Here is a 19,038-nt window from a genome sequence, read left to right as displayed (position 1 = left end):
TAAATAAGCAAATAAAATGACAGTAGAGAACCCTAGCTTCATAAAAATAACTACTGAGCACTTCTTACCACCAACCTCCAGAATACTTTTTGCAAGATCTTTCCTGAAAGAACATAATGCAATGAGTTAAAGCAGAAATAAAACACTAAAGCGATTTTAATCAATAAGCTGGATAGAAGCACACATGCTTCATGATAATGATCAAGCGTAAAATACAACGGCAAGGCCAGGGCTTCGCCCGTGCCTGTGCAATCAAGCTGCACTGCCCAACCAAGCAAACATTACGATCATGGAGAGCTGGAAAGCTGGTTGCTTCCAACAACTAAACACCGTCTTCCCTGCAGCAAGTGTTGGCAGGGGAACACTTACGTGAGTGAGCACATTTCTTCGGACAGAGGAAATTTCTTTCTCTCCTCTCGTGGTACGCTGTCCAGTATAGAGTTGAGAGTCCTCAAAGCCTTTTTATTCCCCCCACAGGGGAAGGGAACAGAATGGGAAGGGAAAGAAGTCAGTAAGATTTTTTCATGATTTTCACAATATTTTTATTTATTTACACACACTTGTGCGTGCACACATTTGTATTTTATTTCCCTACTATGAATCTTACCTCCTGCCGTAGGGTGCAGCAAACATTTGTTTCTGTCACAAGATGCCCTAGTTCAGGTAGAAATAAATTCACCAGCTCTTTCTTCCCTAGAGGAAGGGTGTAAAACAGTTACAGCTAGCAATGAACTGGTCCATGTATAAAAGAGAGCTGAAGCAATAACACTTTGCTGTTGAAGGAGTAAAAATATCCCAGTTGTGGATTCAGTTTTAAACAAAACTCTTACAACAGTCTAATCCTATACAGAAAGGGGAATTGGTGACTTCTCTGTAAAAATAGCTCAAGATAAGTTAGCCGCTGACCTGGGTACCTACTTACATAGATACAGAAAGGAGAAGCTACTCACTAACCACAATAGATAAACCAGTAACATACAGATTTTTTAAAAAAGTCAGCACTCCAACAGATATGATGCATACTACCATGGTATTAGAGCATGGTTGTTCCTGCTCTGCTTTGGGCAGAACAAGCTACAGCAACAAACACGCCTAAGTTACCTGGCACACAACATAACGCCTCCTTTTTGCATGACCTGTGAGCCTGGATCTCTGGGCAAACTACAGCTCCACACAGGTACTCGGCTCCTTCTGGGAGCTTCCGTTCACCTAAACTATGCGACAGAGAGCTGCAACCACGGACAAAATCCCGACTCCAAAATGAACACGGGAGGCCACATCCCTGCGCCTAGGCAGAGCGGCCGAGGGAGCCGCCAGTTCAGCAGCAAAGAGCATAGAGGAGCGTCCTGAGCCCACTTCAAAGCCAATTTAGACGTTTTTTCACAGCTTCACCAAAGCACCAGTTGCAGCAAGTAGATGCAGTCACAGCCCTTCTCACTGCGCGCAGAGCCCCGGGACAAGCACCACACCGCACGGCAACTGCGTCTCGAATTGCAACAAGTACTTCAATATCCACAGGAGGATCTCTAAATCAGGTTAGCTTAAGTTGTAGCTGTGTTTGCTGGCAATAACTTGATGCGCTTGGCTCTACAATAGACTAGGAGTACTCAGTTACTACGTTATTTTGCAGAGGTGGTTGCCCTTTGCAAGAAAATAACATCTGAAGCCACTACAGAGAGATGTGCAAGAGCACACTGTCCATGTCTGAAGTCCTTTCAGGAGTACCGCTTACTCCAAGTGACATACTTGATGCTGGCAGTGTAAATAAGGTATCACAGCTAGACATCTTTAGTATATTTAAAACAGGCAAACAAACAAACAACAAACAAACAAAAAAACCCCACCACATTGCAGGGAGGAAGAGGAGGTGGGGAGCAGGAAGGGGAGAGTTCACGAAGAATTAAGAAATTGCTCTGGTACAGAAATTCAGGCTATTCAGGGAGATATATATATATATATATATATATATGTGTGTGTATATATACACACACACACACACACACTGACCTTTACTACTGCACCTGCAAATCACCTAAAGAAAAAGGTAAATGAAGTCTTCATTAACAAAACCACCCTGAACATAATAGCAGTCAAAGTGCATAGGTGATTATGCCCCCACCACTGCGCCTCCCCAAGGCTAAAATAATGAAACATTACCGTACCCAAGGCAAGGCTGGCAGTGCCACTCGATACAGGTATCTCCCATATAGTGACCCCCTCAGGCAGGTTGGCCTTATGCAGAAAACATAAAAGGAGCAAAGCACCCATTTCCCCCGGGGATTTAGGTAGCACTGGAGCAGAGCGCCCTCAGATTCCTCGGAAACCCACATCACAGCATTGTTTTGTTATTTTTACTATACATCTGGGCCTGTGTAAAAATACATTTCCTTTTTACACACTACCATACCAGACAACATACCAACATCTGAAAAAGCATTAAAGCCCCCTGAGGAAGCTTTTTTTTTTTTTTTTTTAAACTGTCATTCTCCACGGTAAAAGCACATGGAAGAGATGGGGCTGGAAGACAAGGGAATCGAATTTGGACAAATAAGTAACTTTTAAAACATTTTATATAATTTCAATTTATTTAGTAGATGAACAAGAAAATTCAGTTTGCTCAAATGTTTGTATTGACATTCTCTAAAAATTAAACTTGAGTCATGAAATCCTAATGAGTCACAAGTATTCAAGCAGATCCCAGTGCGCAGATTGACACACGACACGGTTCCACTAAACAGAGATACTTAGTTGGATGTAGGCTCACCTCCACACCCCAGAAAGTTTATAGCACTACAGACAATAAGATTTCTTAACAGCTTGGGGCAAAGAAGCTAAAAGCTTTCTTCCTATTGCAAATTTACTATCACTGGACCTCCAGCACCTATTTCAAAATGAAATCTAAAGGAAAACTATAAGCTGTTGGGATCATTTTTTAAACATTAACTAGTGGTTTTGAACAATATAGGAACAAATACCCAGAGCCATCTCAGCAGAAGTGTTTGCACATAAGCTGCAACTCAGCCTTTGAAACACCAGCATATCTTATTTGGATTTTTAAATGAGGGCTTCAACACAAAAGATTTTGTTTACAAAGTGTATCAGAGCCTCTTGTGTGTTTTCTTGTAAAAGGAATCACTTTGCTTGGTGTTGGAAAATGAGAGAACGCTGCAGCTCTGAGCACCCCTGCAGCTACTTCTCCCAGGCATCTCACACCTCCACATAAGAGTAGCCCAGTCTGCACCAGCTGGGCTGCGCTCCAGGCTAAATCCTGGGGTTCACAAGGCCTGTGTAGCCTCTTTTTATTATTATTATTTAGAGTAGAAGATTATTTGTGAGTGGTGGCTTTCATGTACAATAAAGGCAACTCTTCTCCCCTCCAATACACATACATACCAATGCACAGTCAAAGAAGTCTTCAAGAAGTATCATCAAAAACCTGTTTTCATTCAGGTCTATGAGGATCACAAACGTTCTTGTTCTTTCAAACCAAGATACCATGTAAAAATTGAAAGAATCAGTTAAAACCTGGCAAGAAGTGTTAATAATCCTTAAACTAAATATATCTTCAGCAAACCTTATGCACACACGTGAGATTTTTTGACCCCTGACCTCAGCAGTACCGTATCATGCTGAAGGCATTATGGGGCTTGAAGGCTGCCAGTGGCAGGTGAAATCCCCAACCCCTCACCCAGGCGGCAGCTTCTCTTCCTCCGCCTCCCCAGCCCATCCTCCTCCTCGTTCTCCCAGCACCCACCCCTGGCACCCTGGGCTGTGCTGGTGTCATTGCTGCAGCCAGAGCCTTCTTGAGGAGGTCAATTAAAAGCATGAAAAAGTTTAAAGAGATTTCTCAAGTTTTTGCATAGTCTGTTTTATGAATGTGTTATTAAACACATAGTCATAAGCGTTACATTAAGTGGTGCAACACACCTATGGCTCCCAACAAATCTGTGCTGCCGGGAGCTTCTGTACCCCGCACACAGCTCAAGTGGGCGAGACCTTACTACTGCTCCCTGCAGGGGAGTTTTGAACAGTATCCCTGGAAAAGCATTTTTACAAAGTTGCATTAGCACATAGGACTGAGGACTCCTTGGCACAGCGCCACTGACAGAGAACCCCTGCTAACTGTTCCTTCCTAGGTTAGATCTGGGTATTATTTATCTTAGATACAAGTGCATTTCTCTACTACAACCAATATCAGCTGAAATCAGTATAGTGCCAGCGAGAAGGTAAAATACAGTTACAGGTTAAATATATTTGTTGTACTACTTATCTGAAAAGAGGCCCTCGTAAGAGTAGGTTAACTTATAAAATTGCAAAGCACATCAAACTTCCCTGAATTTTATTACTAAAATTGTATTTTTGCTGCAGCACTTAAAATGGATTTAGAAATTTTATGTTATTTCACAGATGGGACTCATTTAAACTCATCCGCTCCTTGCTTCCATTGGCAGCTTAAAAAAAATCCACAAACATTAAGTCCAATGATAAGTGTAATCATGATTTTGTACTGAAGACAATGCAAAGAAAATTAAAAAAAAAAAACATTTTTTTCCACTAAACTTATGACATACATTAAAAAAAGAAAAAAGCGATTTTTTTCTGCACAGCCAAAAAGTCATACTCTAGTGCTTGCTCCCTTTGAGTCCCTCCTCCACCCCCCCCCCCCGATATAAGGAACCTTAAACCATTAGTAACTCAAATACTGTGTTATACTCATCTTTTGTACCAGTCCTTGCTCGATAAATAAGCTTTCCCCTTCCTGAAGGTCACTTTTAAAGTAGAGCTGAATGCATCTCAACAACACTGAAACATTCTGGAATTCATTCTTGTCCAGCTCCTGTAAAAACATATTTTGCCACACTTCATTAGTCCGGTTGTCCAATCTGTGTATTATCACAAGTGGGCGTTAGGATGCTTACAACGAGTTATGGCACTCACCTTTCTCAATGCTTTGTCAAGTTGGTTGAAGAGAGATTCGCTGTATTTTTGGGGAGGTTCAACTTCTTTCTCTTGAAGCAGTTCATTTATTTTCTGAAATCCCTTCCCCTTAAAAGCATCAGTTAGAAGTGATTCGAGCTGTGGGAGGGGAAGCAAACAAACGTTAGGGCAATCTCACTGGAGATTAAAATAGACGGGCGTCTGATTTGTTGCAGCACACATCAGAAAACGCTTGTAACGCTATTTAAAAAAAATGTGAGGGTTTGAAAGTTCTTTGTTTGTTCGTTTGTTTCATTTGTTTTTCTATTTTTATTTTTCCTATTATATCTGAAGGTGGAACACTGGTCTTAATCTCAAAGGGAGACTGCTAATTACAGGGACTTCAAACCCGAAATATTTTAAAGGATTCTGACTAAAGAAACAACTCGACAGGACCAAAGGAGTTGTTTTTAATTCTTACCCTGTCCCACAACTCCTACAAACATTTCTTCATATTTTCGAAGGAAAAGATGACGTTCTCTGTTTTACTTAAAATGTTACATTAAACTATTAAAAATTCTAGGTTATGCCGCTTCTGTTTGAGAATATATCTTTAAAAACATATGCTTTTAAGAAAACACGCCGTCATGGCCATAGCCCTTAGGAATAGCCTGAAACAACTGACTTATAGTTATATTGAAAGTTAGGTGTATAAAGTATTTGATACCATGACAGAAATAGATTCATAGACGATCACACATCAAAAATAGCTATTTGTAAGATAAAGCTAAACCTAAAGATCTATTAAAGAAATATTTACATAGTCTTCCGCTCTGGTGGCCATGGTGTCATTTATCTCTCTCTTCCATTCTTCACTTTTTTCTTCCCTTAAAAGGAAAGGGGGGGGAAATATAAGCAAAAAGACTTTTTCTGCTCAAAAAGCGAAGACCGTTTACTCATCCAGCCTCTCGTAAAGGGCTGCTTTTGCTTCCTTATTTTCTAGCTAAGCTGTCAAGATCACCTCCGCGCTTTCAAACCGCCGGTTTCGGGGACCCGGCGGGCGAGGCCCTGAGGCCGCGCCGGTGCGCGGAGGCGGGAGGCGCCGCCGCGCCGCACTGCACTGCGCTGCGCCCCCCCCGGCCCGGCCCAACAGCTGGGAAAACACCAAAATTCCCCCAGGAATTACCAGCATCGGGGGGTGCAAAAATACAAGTAACACCGCGCTAGCGACAGAAAGTCAAACCGGCAGCTTCCCATTAACAAACAAACAAACAAACAAACAAAAATCCTTACTATACATCCTCTTGAAGAGACTATTTAAGTTACCGTTACCCTTTTTTGCAGGGCTAGCAAAACGGACGACCCGGCCTCGGGCCCAGCAGGGGCTGCAGAGGGGAGGGTCCCGGGCTGCGGCTCCCGACCCCGCAGCAGAAAATGGGCAAAAAGGTCTCACCTGTGCAACGGGCATTTAATCAGCGCCCAGGTGATGCCGATTCCCACCTCGGCCGAGCAGATGGCTGCGAAAGGGGAGCTCAGCGCCTCGGTGGGGGTTGTTTCCTAACCCCCCGGGACGGCAGTCTGTCTCCTTTCCACAAACGCTTCCTTTTTCGCAGGTTGTTTTTTATTTTGCAAAGCTAAAGGCATAAAGAGAGCTGCTCTTTCACCACAGTGAAGGTCTGGGAAATTTTCAGAGGGGGTCTGAAGCGAGTGAGATGACCTTTGGGAAGGGGCGGCTCATTTAAAGATTGCAGGAGCTCGGGGGATTCAGCGGCTCCGTCTCCGTAACATTACAGAACTTTACTTTTTTCGTTCTGTTTCCAAGAGCCAAAAACGTTTTCCTTTTCGTCAGAAGGCACACCAACTATTTTCCAACAAAAACGTTACCTGTAGTTTTCCAATAAAAGGAAACACACTGATCAATAAAACGATACTGACTCTTGTCTGGGCTTTTAACGTTGTGTCATACAGCACAGTGCGTAGGGAGAACACGCTTAAAAACATGAAGTATTTAATTCGTTTACACCTAAATCTTTAGAGAATGAGTGCGCTGAAAGAACAGCGCGGTATCCGCACGCTTCCTTTGACTCCCTTAAAGGTCTTTTCAACCTGTAGCCGGCTTCGAGCCCGGCTTTTGAAATCAAGCATCAGTGACCTGAATTTCTGCCGTGCCCTAAGCGGGACCTGCCGGGATAGAGAGACGGCGCTGCCGCCCGCTGCAGCGAGGAGCAGACCGCAGTTATTGCAGACCGCACTGGGGCAGGCAGAAATCGCGGGCCCCGCCGTGCCCGTGGGGCTGCTCCTCTTCCTCCCGAGGAAGGCGCCTTGTCCTGGCCGCGGAGGCGGCGCGGCCAGGGCGCTGTGATTTGAAGTCGTCTCTTGCCCCCTCGTTTGGGGAGCGGGGCCGTCGCGGGAGGACCTTTCCCTCCCGCCACCACGCGCGGCGCCGCGGACACGCGGAGGCGCCCCGCCGTATAAAAGCGCCAGGCGCAGCCCGCTGCCGCTCCCAGCATGAAGCTCACCTGGGACATCAACGACCCCAAGCTGCCGCAGGTACCGGGGCGGGGGGACTGTGGGGCCGGCCCGGGCCGCGGAGCTGTCTCAGAAACGCGGGTTTGGGACTTTTCCCAAATCGTCGCCTGGCTAAAGCTTGGGGCTGCACTGCTGGCGATGCCGCTTGCGCATCTCTACCCAAGACAGGACCACGGGGTCCCTGCTGCACCGGGTGCAGAGGTGGGGGACCGCATCTGCGAAACCCCTCTGTGCGCTCCCCTCTTCCCAGGGCCTGGCTGGGTTTCTTGCTTCCACTATGCAGGAAATTTTCATAAAATGTGGGCATTTTAATCTAAAGAGGTGAAAAAATCTTACCTCTGAGCAAAGCAGCTCTTTCCAGCAGGTGGAAAGTACTTTGTTTTACAACTGCTTTAATCCTCCAGGATCTGGAGTCTCAGCCTCACTTTCTGCAAAGTTCAGCTCTTGCCTTTCAAAATCTCTTACCTTTTAAATATAATTACAGAAATCTTAAGGCTGTCCAATAGTTCTGACAGAATAACTTGTAATAAAAATATGGATTTGATATGCAACTTTGGCCAGCTGTGTACGAACACCTAAAATAATCTTCAATGCCACTGTTTGACCAGATTCTTTCTCCCTTGTTCCCCTTCCAAAGAAATGTCAAAAGCAGCATGGCTTGACTGTTTTCTGCTAATATATTTCAAGCTATCTAAATACTTCATTGGTTTGTTGATGTGTCTGATTAATACTTTGTACTGTCAATGAACATTCCATTGATTTCTTTTTAAGTGAGCCCTAAATGCATTTTTTTTATTTCACATCTTTTCTTCATCTTAGAGTTTATTATTTCATTATTCAGAGACCAAGCACTTACAGAATGGCTTAACTCTGTAAATGCTGACAGTTTTACCGAGTTCAGTGCGATTGTTCATGTGTGTACACACACATGTTAAATACGTAAGTGTTGTAGGGAGTTTAAATCTCAGTCATTCTTTCTTTGTTCTGGTATTTATGTTTTGGTAAGGAACTCCAGAAAGCCAGAGATGACATCCCAAATTGAAAATCTCTTTCTCTTAACACCCCTGTTCATATAGAGGAGGTATACTCACAATGGTGTGTTGTATTGTGTTTTGTTTTGACAGAAGGCTTATTCAAGTCTTACTAGGTGCATTAAACTGTTATGTAGCTAAAACTTCTGGTTTTCAGCCTGCAGGTGCACATCAAGGAGTATTTAATAGCAAGTACAAGCAGGGCAGCACCAAGCAGCCAGTAAGTTTTGGTAACGAGGCCAGTCTGCTACAGCGGGGCAACCTTACCAAAAAAAGGCATCAGTGATGAGGGACGGGGTTGTTACTGACCGTGCTGCATAAGAGGAAAGCATCACAGCTTTCTTTTGAGCTGTGAAAGTTCAAAATGCCTCTCCTCTTTTGTAGGACATTTCTGAATAAGTTATTATTTTAAATAAATCTTTTTTCCCTGCTGTTTCTGACTTTGCTGCTCTGGAAGATCGTAGAGAAAGTCTCTTCTCACATTAAATATTTTGAAATAGGATAAAAAAAACAGGTTGCAATATCCTGATAACAGTCTTTTGTCCCCGGTCTCCTCCCTTGCCCTTTTTCCACCTTGCTACCCATCTCTCCCGCCCTCCCTCCCCTGCCGCAGGAGCCCAAGCACTTCGACAGCTTCCAAGAATGGCCTGACGGCTACGTGCGGCTTGTCTACTCCAGCGAGGAGAAGAACGCCGAGCGGCACCTCAGTGGCTGGGCCATGCGCAACACCAACAACCACAACTGCCAGATCCTCAAGAAGTCCTGCCTGGGGGTAGTGGTGTGCGCTGGCCGCTGCGTGCTGCCCGGTGGTGCCCGGCTCCAGCTTCGCCCCGCCATATGCGACAAGGCTCGGCAGAAGCAGCAAAGTAAGGGATGCCAATGGGGGCCACTTTTTCTAGCCGGTCCTGATGGCTAAACCGAGACCAACCTTATTTCCTTGCATGGATTCCTTGTTTGTTTCCTTTCCGAGTGTAGCAACACTGACGGAGGCATAGTCACAAAGAGCATGATGAATATATTTAGCTCCAAATTTCTGCAACATCTGTCTGTAAATGGCTCAGGGAAAATGGACCTACAAGCCTTTCAGTCATTCGCATTTATATCTCACATAAAGCTCTGGTCCATATCATTTCTATCTTCATAGTTTATGTTTGAATATCACGTTTTTATCTGAATTTCAATGAAGGATTGAACATGTTGCTCTTTGGCTCAGTGTTCCTCTCGCACAACACCTTCACTTTTAACCTGTGTTAATTTACCTATATTTACAGAGAAAACCTGTCCAAACTGTAACTCAGCCCTTGAGCTGATTCCTTGCCGAGGACACAGTGGCTATCCAGTCACCAACTTCTGGAGGCTTGATGGCAAAGCGATATTTTTCCAGGTAAAAAGCATCCCCCCCCACACCCACCTTGCTGTTTTGTATAACAGAGTGGTGGAGTTCTGATCCATGACTGGATTCCTCTGTATTACAATAATGGAAATAATAAATAAAACAATGGCAATTGCCTTCCTTTTCTAATGCCGTATGTGAAGGTTAACTGTTTTCTAAAGTCGTTACAGAAGTCTAAAACTCTCTTGAGTACAGTGTACAAATACAAACTAAAGTCTGTCTTGGACCTTGGCACGTTTCTGACAACTGAATTAAGGACCTAATATTTATTTTCTATTTTAAAAAAAGGGTGTGTAGGGGGAAAGCCAGACTTAAACTGGGCAAGTTCAAATGTGAAAGTTCTATTTCATCTGAAATTGGCCTTTGAATTTTAAGACAATTTAGAAGCTGGACAGAAAAGGAGAACTTAAAAAGCTCAATTCTGAAATTTTATGTTGATATTTCCATTTTTAGCAGCATTAGGACAAAATCTCACAAAAAGCTTCCATTTTATGAGATTACATGCTCTGCTGGATTTTTTTTTTTTTTTCCTGACCCAGTCTCCAGTCTCTCTGTTGTCCAGTGAGTAAAAGGAAGCAAACTGGTCACATTTCTGAATACTCACTTGTTATCAAATATTTTCTTGTTATTATTCAGACATTGTTTTACAGAAATGCAAAATCTAAAAAGATTTTTTTATCAAAATAGGTGATAAATCCTCATTTAAAAGTTAATTTCTATTGGGGAAATGAAAGTGTTTTTAAAAGTAATGCTAAGTTTCCTAGTTTGCATTAAGAACTATACTCAAGTCCACTCACAGCTGGGAAAAAGTAATGAGTAAGTACATGTTGCATACAGTATTTTATCATACCTCAGCATAGTTTTGCATATGTGTACCCATAGATCTTTCAGTAGTAGAGCATCTTCGGATGGCTTTCCAGGTATATGTTTCGGTCCTCTTCAAGAAGGTAGTTATTGCTTATTAGAGTAAAGAAAATTTGTCATCTGGTAGTGTGCAGTCTCTTTGAAGCCCATTTATGCTGTTTTAGTGGTGGCTATTACAAAGCAGAAGCAAGATCTTGGACTGCGGAGAACTGACCAAATTAAATTTGTAATCCTTTTCTCTTGGTTCTAATCAGCTACTCCTGAACATCACAGAAGCAAACAACAGGCTCACATCTCTGCAGTCACCACTGATTTCTCCCTCATTTTCTATTCCTATATACCTGCAAGTCATGATTTTTTTCCTTTTTTTTTTTTCTTTTAAATTTAAATGCTCCCTGTGCTTTAGTTTCTCCTCCACTTGAGCTCAACTATGGTCCATGTTGTGGCCGCCACTCACTTCACTGAATACTAAATCCTTTGAGTAATCTTACCTTGATCCACCTCATGTCTAATGCTGCCTCTGAAACCGTAGGCACAGCACAGGACAACAGGGATCCTAATGTAGGCACAGTAGTCAGGTGTCTAAATTAAGACAGGGTGAATCTAGCTCCTGGTAATCTCAGGAGGCCTATAAAATAATAAACGGTGCAAACACTGAAGTTTAGTTATAAGCTTACGTGTGTCTTTAGATAAGCCAGCAATTCTTTAATTTTAAGAGTTAATCTTAATTTAGGCTAAAGGAGTCCATGACCACCCCAGGCCAGAGAGTAAACTGGAGGCAGAGGCAAGAAGAAGTGCAATTAAGAAACAAGTGTCCTCTTCTCACCAATCCCAGAAAAAGAGACCTCTAAATTCAGAGGTAAGTCAAGATTTTCAGTTAATTGAAAAGACAGCATAAGCATGTACCAGGAATCACAGAGCAAAGCAAAGCTTTATGCCACACTTCATCTGTTCGTTCAGCTCATGCCCAAGTGGATAAGGGCAGGGGAGGACTGAAATAAGCAATAGGGCAACTGTCAGGACATGTGTGTGCAGTACCCATTCCCGAACCTCAGAGATCTATTTTCTTGTCCTTTTCAGGCAGGAAGATACCACAACAGCAGCAGTTATATCGGTAACATGCAGAATCTGTCCTGCCTGGAAGGCCCAGAAAGGGTCAGTATCATCACAGATGCCAGTTTTTCAGTTCCAGCTCAGTCTTATCCCTCACTGCAAAACCCTGATCTCTACAAAGCTTCTTATGACTCAGCCAGCTGCCAAGAGGACCAGCTATCGCCGTGCCAAAAGTGTCCTAACCCGAGGATCTACATGCCTCGGCCCTGCAGCTATGAGTTTGGAGCTCCTGCTTTCATAAGTTCCAGTTCTTATCCAGCATTTTACAAAGACATGACAAGTACTCCCGTTGACACCGACCCCGTGAACCTGAATGGACCTCAGTGTAATTCTGTGACCGCCCATGATAAGAGCTTCAATAATACTGGTAGACATTATGCACTGAAACCAGTTTGGGGGAAAGCTGGCAGTGGAGACAGGAGTGACTATGGACAGATCCAAACCAACACGAATCATCCTTACTACAGCGGGGAGTATCCCTGCAGATACGGTAACGGTGCCTCTCCCCTAGCTCCGCCGTTACAAACCGTCATCACCACCACCACCAAAGTGTCCTACCAGGCCTATAAGCCCTCAGTGGGGAAATACAGTGACAATCTCTGTGACGTGAAAAATCTTCAGAGCTATACCCACATGGCAGAAAACGTCTCAGGCACTATCTATTCAGGGATGAAGATTCAGGAAGACTTTGGGATGATAAAGTCAGCGTTGCTTTACCAGCATGACCCAGTTCCCACAAAGTCCGAGCCAGTGGAGAGCATGGAGAGCTATCGGTATGGACAACTGCTGGGGAACAGCTATGCGGAGCATGAAGGACAGGCCTTAAGGTTTGAGAGCAGTGAATATTGAGTAAACGTTGCCTAAATGGCATCAGAACAACTAAATCAAACTAGAGAATACATGCTTATACTGACTGTGCACATGCTAAACCCAGAGGTTTGGGATTTGAGAAGTGAGGAAACAGCGCATTAGGACAACTGACCTCTGCAAGGTGCCTTTTATATATGACTAACTGGGCTTCTCTAAGGTGAGAAAAGGAAAACCTACACTGTAATTTCATTCTGCTTTTTGATTCCCTGTATCAAGTGTACAGATTGCCCAGTCTTTCTGTGCAAGAGGAAAAGTTTAGATATAGCACCACTGACATCAGGAACTGCTCCTTGCAGCACCTTGCTTCGAGGGGACATGACTCCATTGCCCAGAGGCTGGCTTTCCCCCCAGGCCTCCGGGCTTCGGTCTGCATTTTTGACTCCCCACAAGTACACCTGGCAGTCTTCTCTTGGAAATGAAAAACCAACAAAACAAGAGCTCAGAAATCAAAAGTTTCAAAGACTCCCGAGCTAAATGAAGAAAATGTAAGGATTTAAATACCCAAATTCTATAACCTAATTGAACTAAATTTTCAACTGGCTGGGAAGGAAAAGAAGCAAAGGCATATTGTTTTAATTAAACATTTTGAAATTGGTCTAGTCCTATGGAAGGGAACCCATACCTAAACAACATAGCCTAACAAGAAGGCTATGCAGAAAGAGTATTTTAGTCATGTTGGCACGATGTTTTATCATTGTTGTTGTTATTATTTAGTTAACAAGTATCTTTAACTTTCTGAATGCTTAAAAAAAATTGGGGGGAAACATTTTTTTTGTATATTTCTGCTATGTTTTGAGTAACAGCATGTTACTGTATGCTTTTAATAGATATGAACTCACAGTCAAAAACAGAACAACGTGTAAACTGACATGAGTAGCTGGCTAGTGGGCTTCAACATACAGAACCTTGTAATGCTATGATTAAACCAGCAAACAAATTTTAGCTGCAAAGCATGGTGGACAAATATCTGGGTCTTAAAGTAATTATTTTTGCTCAATTTTGTTTTTCCTTCCATATTTCTACAAAAGCAATGCATATGGTCTGCTTTTTGAAGTTGAGCCCCACAGTTAAATTCATGGAAATTCAGCCAATAGCCTCCTGTTTCAGGTGTGGGTTGTTCAGCACTTGAAAAAATCAAGCCACTTGAAGCTGGAATTTACAAAAAGACTAAGTAAATTCAGCATCAATCTTACATTAACTTTTAGTGTATTTGCTGTTTACCTCACTTGGCTCTTTTTAAACTTCTATGGCAGTTCTTCTATCAGGTATTTTAGATTACAGAAAAGAACAGATTCAGGTGAGCAATATAGTTTTGCAAATTAACCCATATCCCAACCTAAGAAAACAACAAGTTACCACCCAGAAAGACTGATCCAAAGTTTTAGAGTTTAAAAATATGCAACACGATGCCTATTTATAGAACTGATATTTCTCACTTCTGCTCCAATGCGTATCAAGTCATTTGTGGTGTAGAATAAAATTTGAGTTATTTTCTTCTAAGTTAAAGAAAGAAAACAAAAAACGAAAAAGAAATCGAGGGAAAAAATACATAAGGCCAAGCAAAATGGAAAGAGATTCACAGCACATTCCAAATCCTGAAGAAAATTTTAAACAGGGATGTAAGCTGCTTCATTTTATATTGATTTTAGAGAAATTGGACCACTGCAACTCAAGCTTCATGCCTGTTAAGACACAGGACAAACTGGGGAGGGAGGGGGTTGTGCTGTTAATATACTGGTACAAAAATTGTCATTGTAGCTGTATGCTTCAATCATTATGCCATGCTCTTGAAATATAGCCTTTTAAGTAGAACTTTGTACATCAGTTGAGAAAATGCAGCTAATCTTGTAAAGATGCTACTTTTTTATAGGAAGTGGACTTATTTCTAATAAACATTATAATTGTTTAAGCACAGTAAAAGGATACAGTAGTAATTACTTTACCACATCATCTGTAGCACTAGAACAAATAAAAACACTCTGAAGGTTATTGCAGTCTTTCTCCACTTTGTTCTCTTTCATGCATGAGTGTCGCACTGAAGATATCTGTATATTGCCTTTTTGGATAAAAAATTAGATGGATAAAGCCTAGCACTGTACATGGCTTTCTTTCCAAATTGTATAAATGTAAGGGCAGTTCTAGCTAGCTGAAATCGAATGTCTCTTTGTGGGTTTATATAGTTGCAGAATTGACTTTAAAAGCATGTTTCTCAAGCAAAGCAACATCCTGGAAAAAAAGATATGCTCCCTCTGGTCCCTAAGTAAGCAGCTTCTTTCCCATTAATCATCCCATTAAAGCCTGGTTTCTGGTCCTGCCTCAAGGATGTGAGAGGACCACCTTGTCAGCCCGCATCGTGCACTGCCACACACATCTTCACCTAACAAATTCCAGTTGTTGTGGCAAAACCAGAGGGAAAAAAGGCACTTTCGAACCTCAGCCACCTGTGGCTCCAGCTTCACATGAGCTACAAGGGCCCTATGGAGGTGAAGTGCCATCTGTCCCCATACTCAGGCTGCCCCTTATATGAAAAAAGCAGCCTCTTAATGGCAAAGTTTAAAAGCCCAAGTGCTGAATGTATCCCTCCCACAGACAAGAGGCATCTTAGTATTGTTTTTAAGCACATGTACCTACCAGACCTATGGTAGCAATACATCACGTACCCGATTGGTGCAACAATACGTGGATGTTGCTTTGTGGTCCCATCTACTCCTTCTTGCAATCGTCAGTGAAGAGCTCCCCTTAGGGAGGACAGACGGCTTGCGGCTTAGCATGTTAGCCCGTGCCTTCAGTGACGGGGATTCAAAGCTCCCGTGAGAGCCTGAGCAATTCATTTAGAACTTGTTCCTCTTTTGCAAGTGAGTTATCTCTAAGCTTTTAAAATATGCTAAATACTAGAAGGTGCTCAGATACTTGGCTGTTCTGAGCCTAATGAGCTCAGAGCTGCTGATTTCATAGTTTGGGGTGTAGAGTATCTTCTTTAAAAATAGCGGCAAGTTTTCCTCTGAGCTCTGCTGGTGGAAACCAGAGCTGCTCTATGGACACTGATCATGTAATAGAGCAGAATATGACTTCTGAGCCTATTCTGGGGGTTTTCTTTGTGTTTTTTGGGGGAGAAGCTATCTAACAGGACTGAGCTATTCCTGTGCATGAAAATAGATCTCACTTGTCAAGTGAGACCATTTAACAGGACACAAGAAGCATGTCTAGAGATGCAGCAGGTCTTCTAAAGGGCTGTTTGCCTTGCTGAGATGAATTACACATTTGGGAATGCTTACATAGTTCCCATCATTATCAGTACAGTCACATGCAAATGAAAAGGGAAGAACTAGGACCTTTAGTGCTGGCATATTTCCTCCTAACAGGCAGGGTGAAAAACTCCGTTAAACCCTGTCTGCTTGAGAACGAGTGAGAATAGAGTACTGTGTCATTCCATGTCTGGATAACTGCCTCAGGTTTTCTAACTACATAAAGCAAATATCTGCCTATCACATGTGAGCAAAGGGAGGGTGAACCAGTTACTGTTTATATACAGTGCTGCATAGGATTATGCAAAATGGAGCTTGCCTGTCAACATGATACATCCATGGGCTTGCAAGAGTCCATATGCAACATGAAGATCAGCAGCACGATACCAGTGTGAATAAATATCATGCAGGAACACAGCTTATTTGGATCAAACTCATTCAAACAGAAACCAAATCAAGTTTGCACAACCCGTATTCACTTCAACATACCTGCTGTCACTTGTTGTAAAGTGGTTTGTGAGAAGCTGGTTTCTGGTACTTAGCCTGGCATTTGAGCAAAGCATTGATACCTTTAAGGAGCACAAGCAAAGAGGATTCTTTCAACAGAAAATTAGTAGTGGGTCTGTTCATGGTGTTGTGTAAAACAAGTAGGGAAGCAGGTGCGCAAAGATGATCTTGGAGGTCCTTTTGCAAGATTTACAAACTTCACTGCTGCTCCTGGGTCTCTTTGTTCCAGCCTGTTGCCTTTCCTGCAGTTTCCTGGTTCATAGCAAGAGCAAAGCACAGCACCTCTGTTACGTCTTTATGACAAAATGAGGTGTTAACTGACTGGATTGCAGCACTGGCCCTACAACTTCATAGCATCTTGTAGTTTGGCATTAATACTGGCAATGCTGCCTGCGACCTTTTTGTCTTCATGCATGTGAAATGTTGGAGAGGGGCACAGAAAGTACCAAAAATTAACAGAAATCAGACACTCATAACAGAATTTAGACTTATAATTGCTGTACCTCTGTAAAACTAATACTGAAATTATTTAAATACCAGATCCCTTGCTTGTGCCAGGTCTCTTACAAGTTACTGCATTTAGACCACAAACACTCCAGAATCAACCAAAACCACTGTTCTAGGCACTTCCCAGACACAGAGAATTAAGGTAGTTTTAGCCTGCTTCTCTTCCGTGGTCTAATCTCTTTGGCAAAGTGATCATGGTTTTATAAGACAGGCACGCAGGCCAGGCATAAGGCCATTGAACACTCGAACGCTCAAGCACAGCAAGCGTGATATTAGTCCTGTGGCTCTGTAAGGAAGGCAGCAAGAGGAATATCTGTGGAAATTACATGGCAACACAAGAGGAGGGCGAGGGAGGTATTTCTGTGCACATAACAAAGAGCCACAATGCTCCAAGCCTACTAAGAGCTCATGGCTGCCTACAGAAACAGGAACTACCTTTGGATAAAGGAAAGACTCAGAACAACTCCCGCTCCTTTGTATTTGTTAGGTATCTAATTAAGCAGAAGAAACAAGAGGAACTTCCCATGGCAAATAACTAGGACAAAAAACAGGCTGTCTAGCACGGGGTCAGGGTTGAGTAATGCTATAATCAAAGTTTGCTGAGTCAGTTATGAGTACGCAGCAGTACCAAACAGCAAAGACAATCAATGAACTATCTTTGTGATATACAAGTTTGGAAAATAACTTCAAGGTCACCTCTTGCATGCAGCTTCTTTTTGCCTTGGGGGGGTCTTTCCAAAACATCAGAAAAGCAGTGACAGAGAAGTCTTTGCTTTGTCTTTAACAATAAATTGCAGCTATCAAGTGTGTTGGGCACCAATCCTATAGCACCATTGGGAAAACTCTGAGCCTGTTCATTCGAACAGGGACAGGTGTGCAAGAGCAGTCTGTCCGGTTGAGATGCTAACACTGTTTTTTACCCATTTCCCAGCACTGTCTGCCTAGAGCAATGTCTCATCATTCCACGCTCTGTTTTATTGGATTTATTACAAGCAGAGGAAAAAAATGCATTCACGTTTCACCCTTAGTTTAATTTTGAGAACTTTTTTTTTTGAGCAGAAGGGAACGGAGGAGCACCTTTGTGAAACAGCAGGCAATTCCAGGCAGTCTGGCTCGCCTCAGCATCAAATTCAGCAAATAAATTATTCCCACTTAGTAGTGTCCCACTTAGTAGAGTTGTGGGAGCTCTCTGTGAGCCTCATCCTAGCCCTGAGCAAGCTGGACAGCCACCGCAGCAGGAGGAGGGTGCCTGTGTGGGGGTGGTGAAGGAGGAGTGCTCCTGAGACCTGTTTCTGCTCCCTTGTCCTGCCTGGTCTCTGGGCAGAGTGTCCATCCACCTCGAGGATGACTCCAGGGAGGCGACAGTATGATGGGGGATGCTCTGTTCAATATCCCTAACAGACTCCCATTTTTACATTTTTGATCCTTTAGCCCTAAGCTTCCTCAGTAATAGTCACAAACAGAAGACAAGCTTTCTAGCTTCTGAGCCTACAATCAACCTAGGAGATATGCCACCTTGTTAAAATTAAATGTTTAACAGGTGCTGATGAGAATACGATACATTCAGCTGCAAGGTCTAATGTAATAAATGGACAACCAGGCAAGGTTTAAGAAAGCACCATTCTGTGAGTTATCTTAATGAGGAACAGATGGATGAGGTGGGAAAGGACTAGTTGTCTTTTTAAACAGATGAGAAGTAGATACCGATCTTGAAGTCAAATTATTGTGACACACTGGTCATGAGTAATCTTGGGTAACTTTTTTTTTTAAATCAGTCCTTGGTACATACCTTTTTTTTTTTTTTTTTTTAAGCTTGAATTCAAAATCTTGTCCTGATTAAGGATTTGACTTTGCTTTCACACCAGTGTTGACATAAAGTAGCGGTAAGCATAGGACAGCAGAATTATATACCCATAAAAGCCTAAAAGAATCGACCACCACTGTCAAATTGCAAAGCATCATTTAATCATAGTCTTTAAAAGCTGTTTAAAACAGAGGGTCCCACCCTACCTATAGAGACCAACCTATGACGAAGGTGACGTGATGCTTTAGCTCTGTGCTA

The 19,038-nt window shown here is 42.7% G+C and overlaps 2 protein-coding genes across 2 annotated transcripts in view; one reads left to right on the top strand and one right to left on the bottom strand.

Moving 5' to 3' along the window:
- The window catches only part of SYCP2L (synaptonemal complex protein 2 like), a 30,294-nt gene extending 26,781 nt beyond the window's left edge, over window positions 1-3,513 (bottom strand). The window contains exons 1-5 of the mRNA XM_067292378.1: window positions 3,394-3,513; window positions 2,008-2,032; window positions 608-693; window positions 370-458; window positions 69-103 (exon numbers count right to left, since the gene is read on the bottom strand). Of these exons, the coding sequence (XP_067148479.1) occupies window positions 69-103; window positions 370-458; window positions 608-693; window positions 2,008-2,032; window positions 3,394-3,498 (340 nt within the window). The 5' untranslated portion in view covers window positions 3,499-3,513. The remainder of the gene's footprint in view (window positions 1-68; window positions 104-369; window positions 459-607; window positions 694-2,007; window positions 2,033-3,393) is intronic.
- A 3,912-nt stretch (window positions 3,514-7,425) lies between these two features.
- Window positions 7,426-12,696, top strand: GCM2 (glial cells missing transcription factor 2). Its single transcript, XM_013940132.1, has 5 exons — window positions 7,426-7,467; window positions 9,091-9,343; window positions 9,749-9,861; window positions 11,468-11,593; window positions 11,815-12,696. Exons 1-5 carry the CDS (start codon window positions 7,426-7,428, stop codon window positions 12,694-12,696), a joined length of 1,416 nt encoding a protein of 471 aa, XP_013795586.1.
- Window positions 12,697-19,038: the final 6,342 nt, after the last annotated feature.

Source organism: Apteryx mantelli, chromosome 2 (assembly GCF_036417845.1).
Source record: "Apteryx mantelli isolate bAptMan1 chromosome 2, bAptMan1.hap1, whole genome shotgun sequence".
Taxonomy (NCBI): Eukaryota; Metazoa; Chordata; class Aves; order Apterygiformes; family Apterygidae; genus Apteryx; species Apteryx mantelli.
Note: the sequence above shows the minus strand (reverse complement) of the source record. Positions and strands in the feature narration are given on the sequence as shown.

Bases quoted from the DNA above. Each gene is read 5' to 3' on its own strand.
- GCM2 (XM_013940132.1), top strand. From the start codon at position 7,426: ATGAAGCTCACCTGGGACATCAACGACCCCAAGCTGCCGCAG. The intron at 7,468-9,090 runs GTACCGGGGCGG...CCCCTGCCGCAG, and splicing joins ACGACCCCAAGCTGCCGCAG to GAGCCCAAGCACTTCGACAG. The intron at 11,594-11,814 runs GTAAGTCAAGAT...TGTCCTTTTCAG, and splicing joins AGAGACCTCTAAATTCAGAG to GCAGGAAGATACCACAACAG.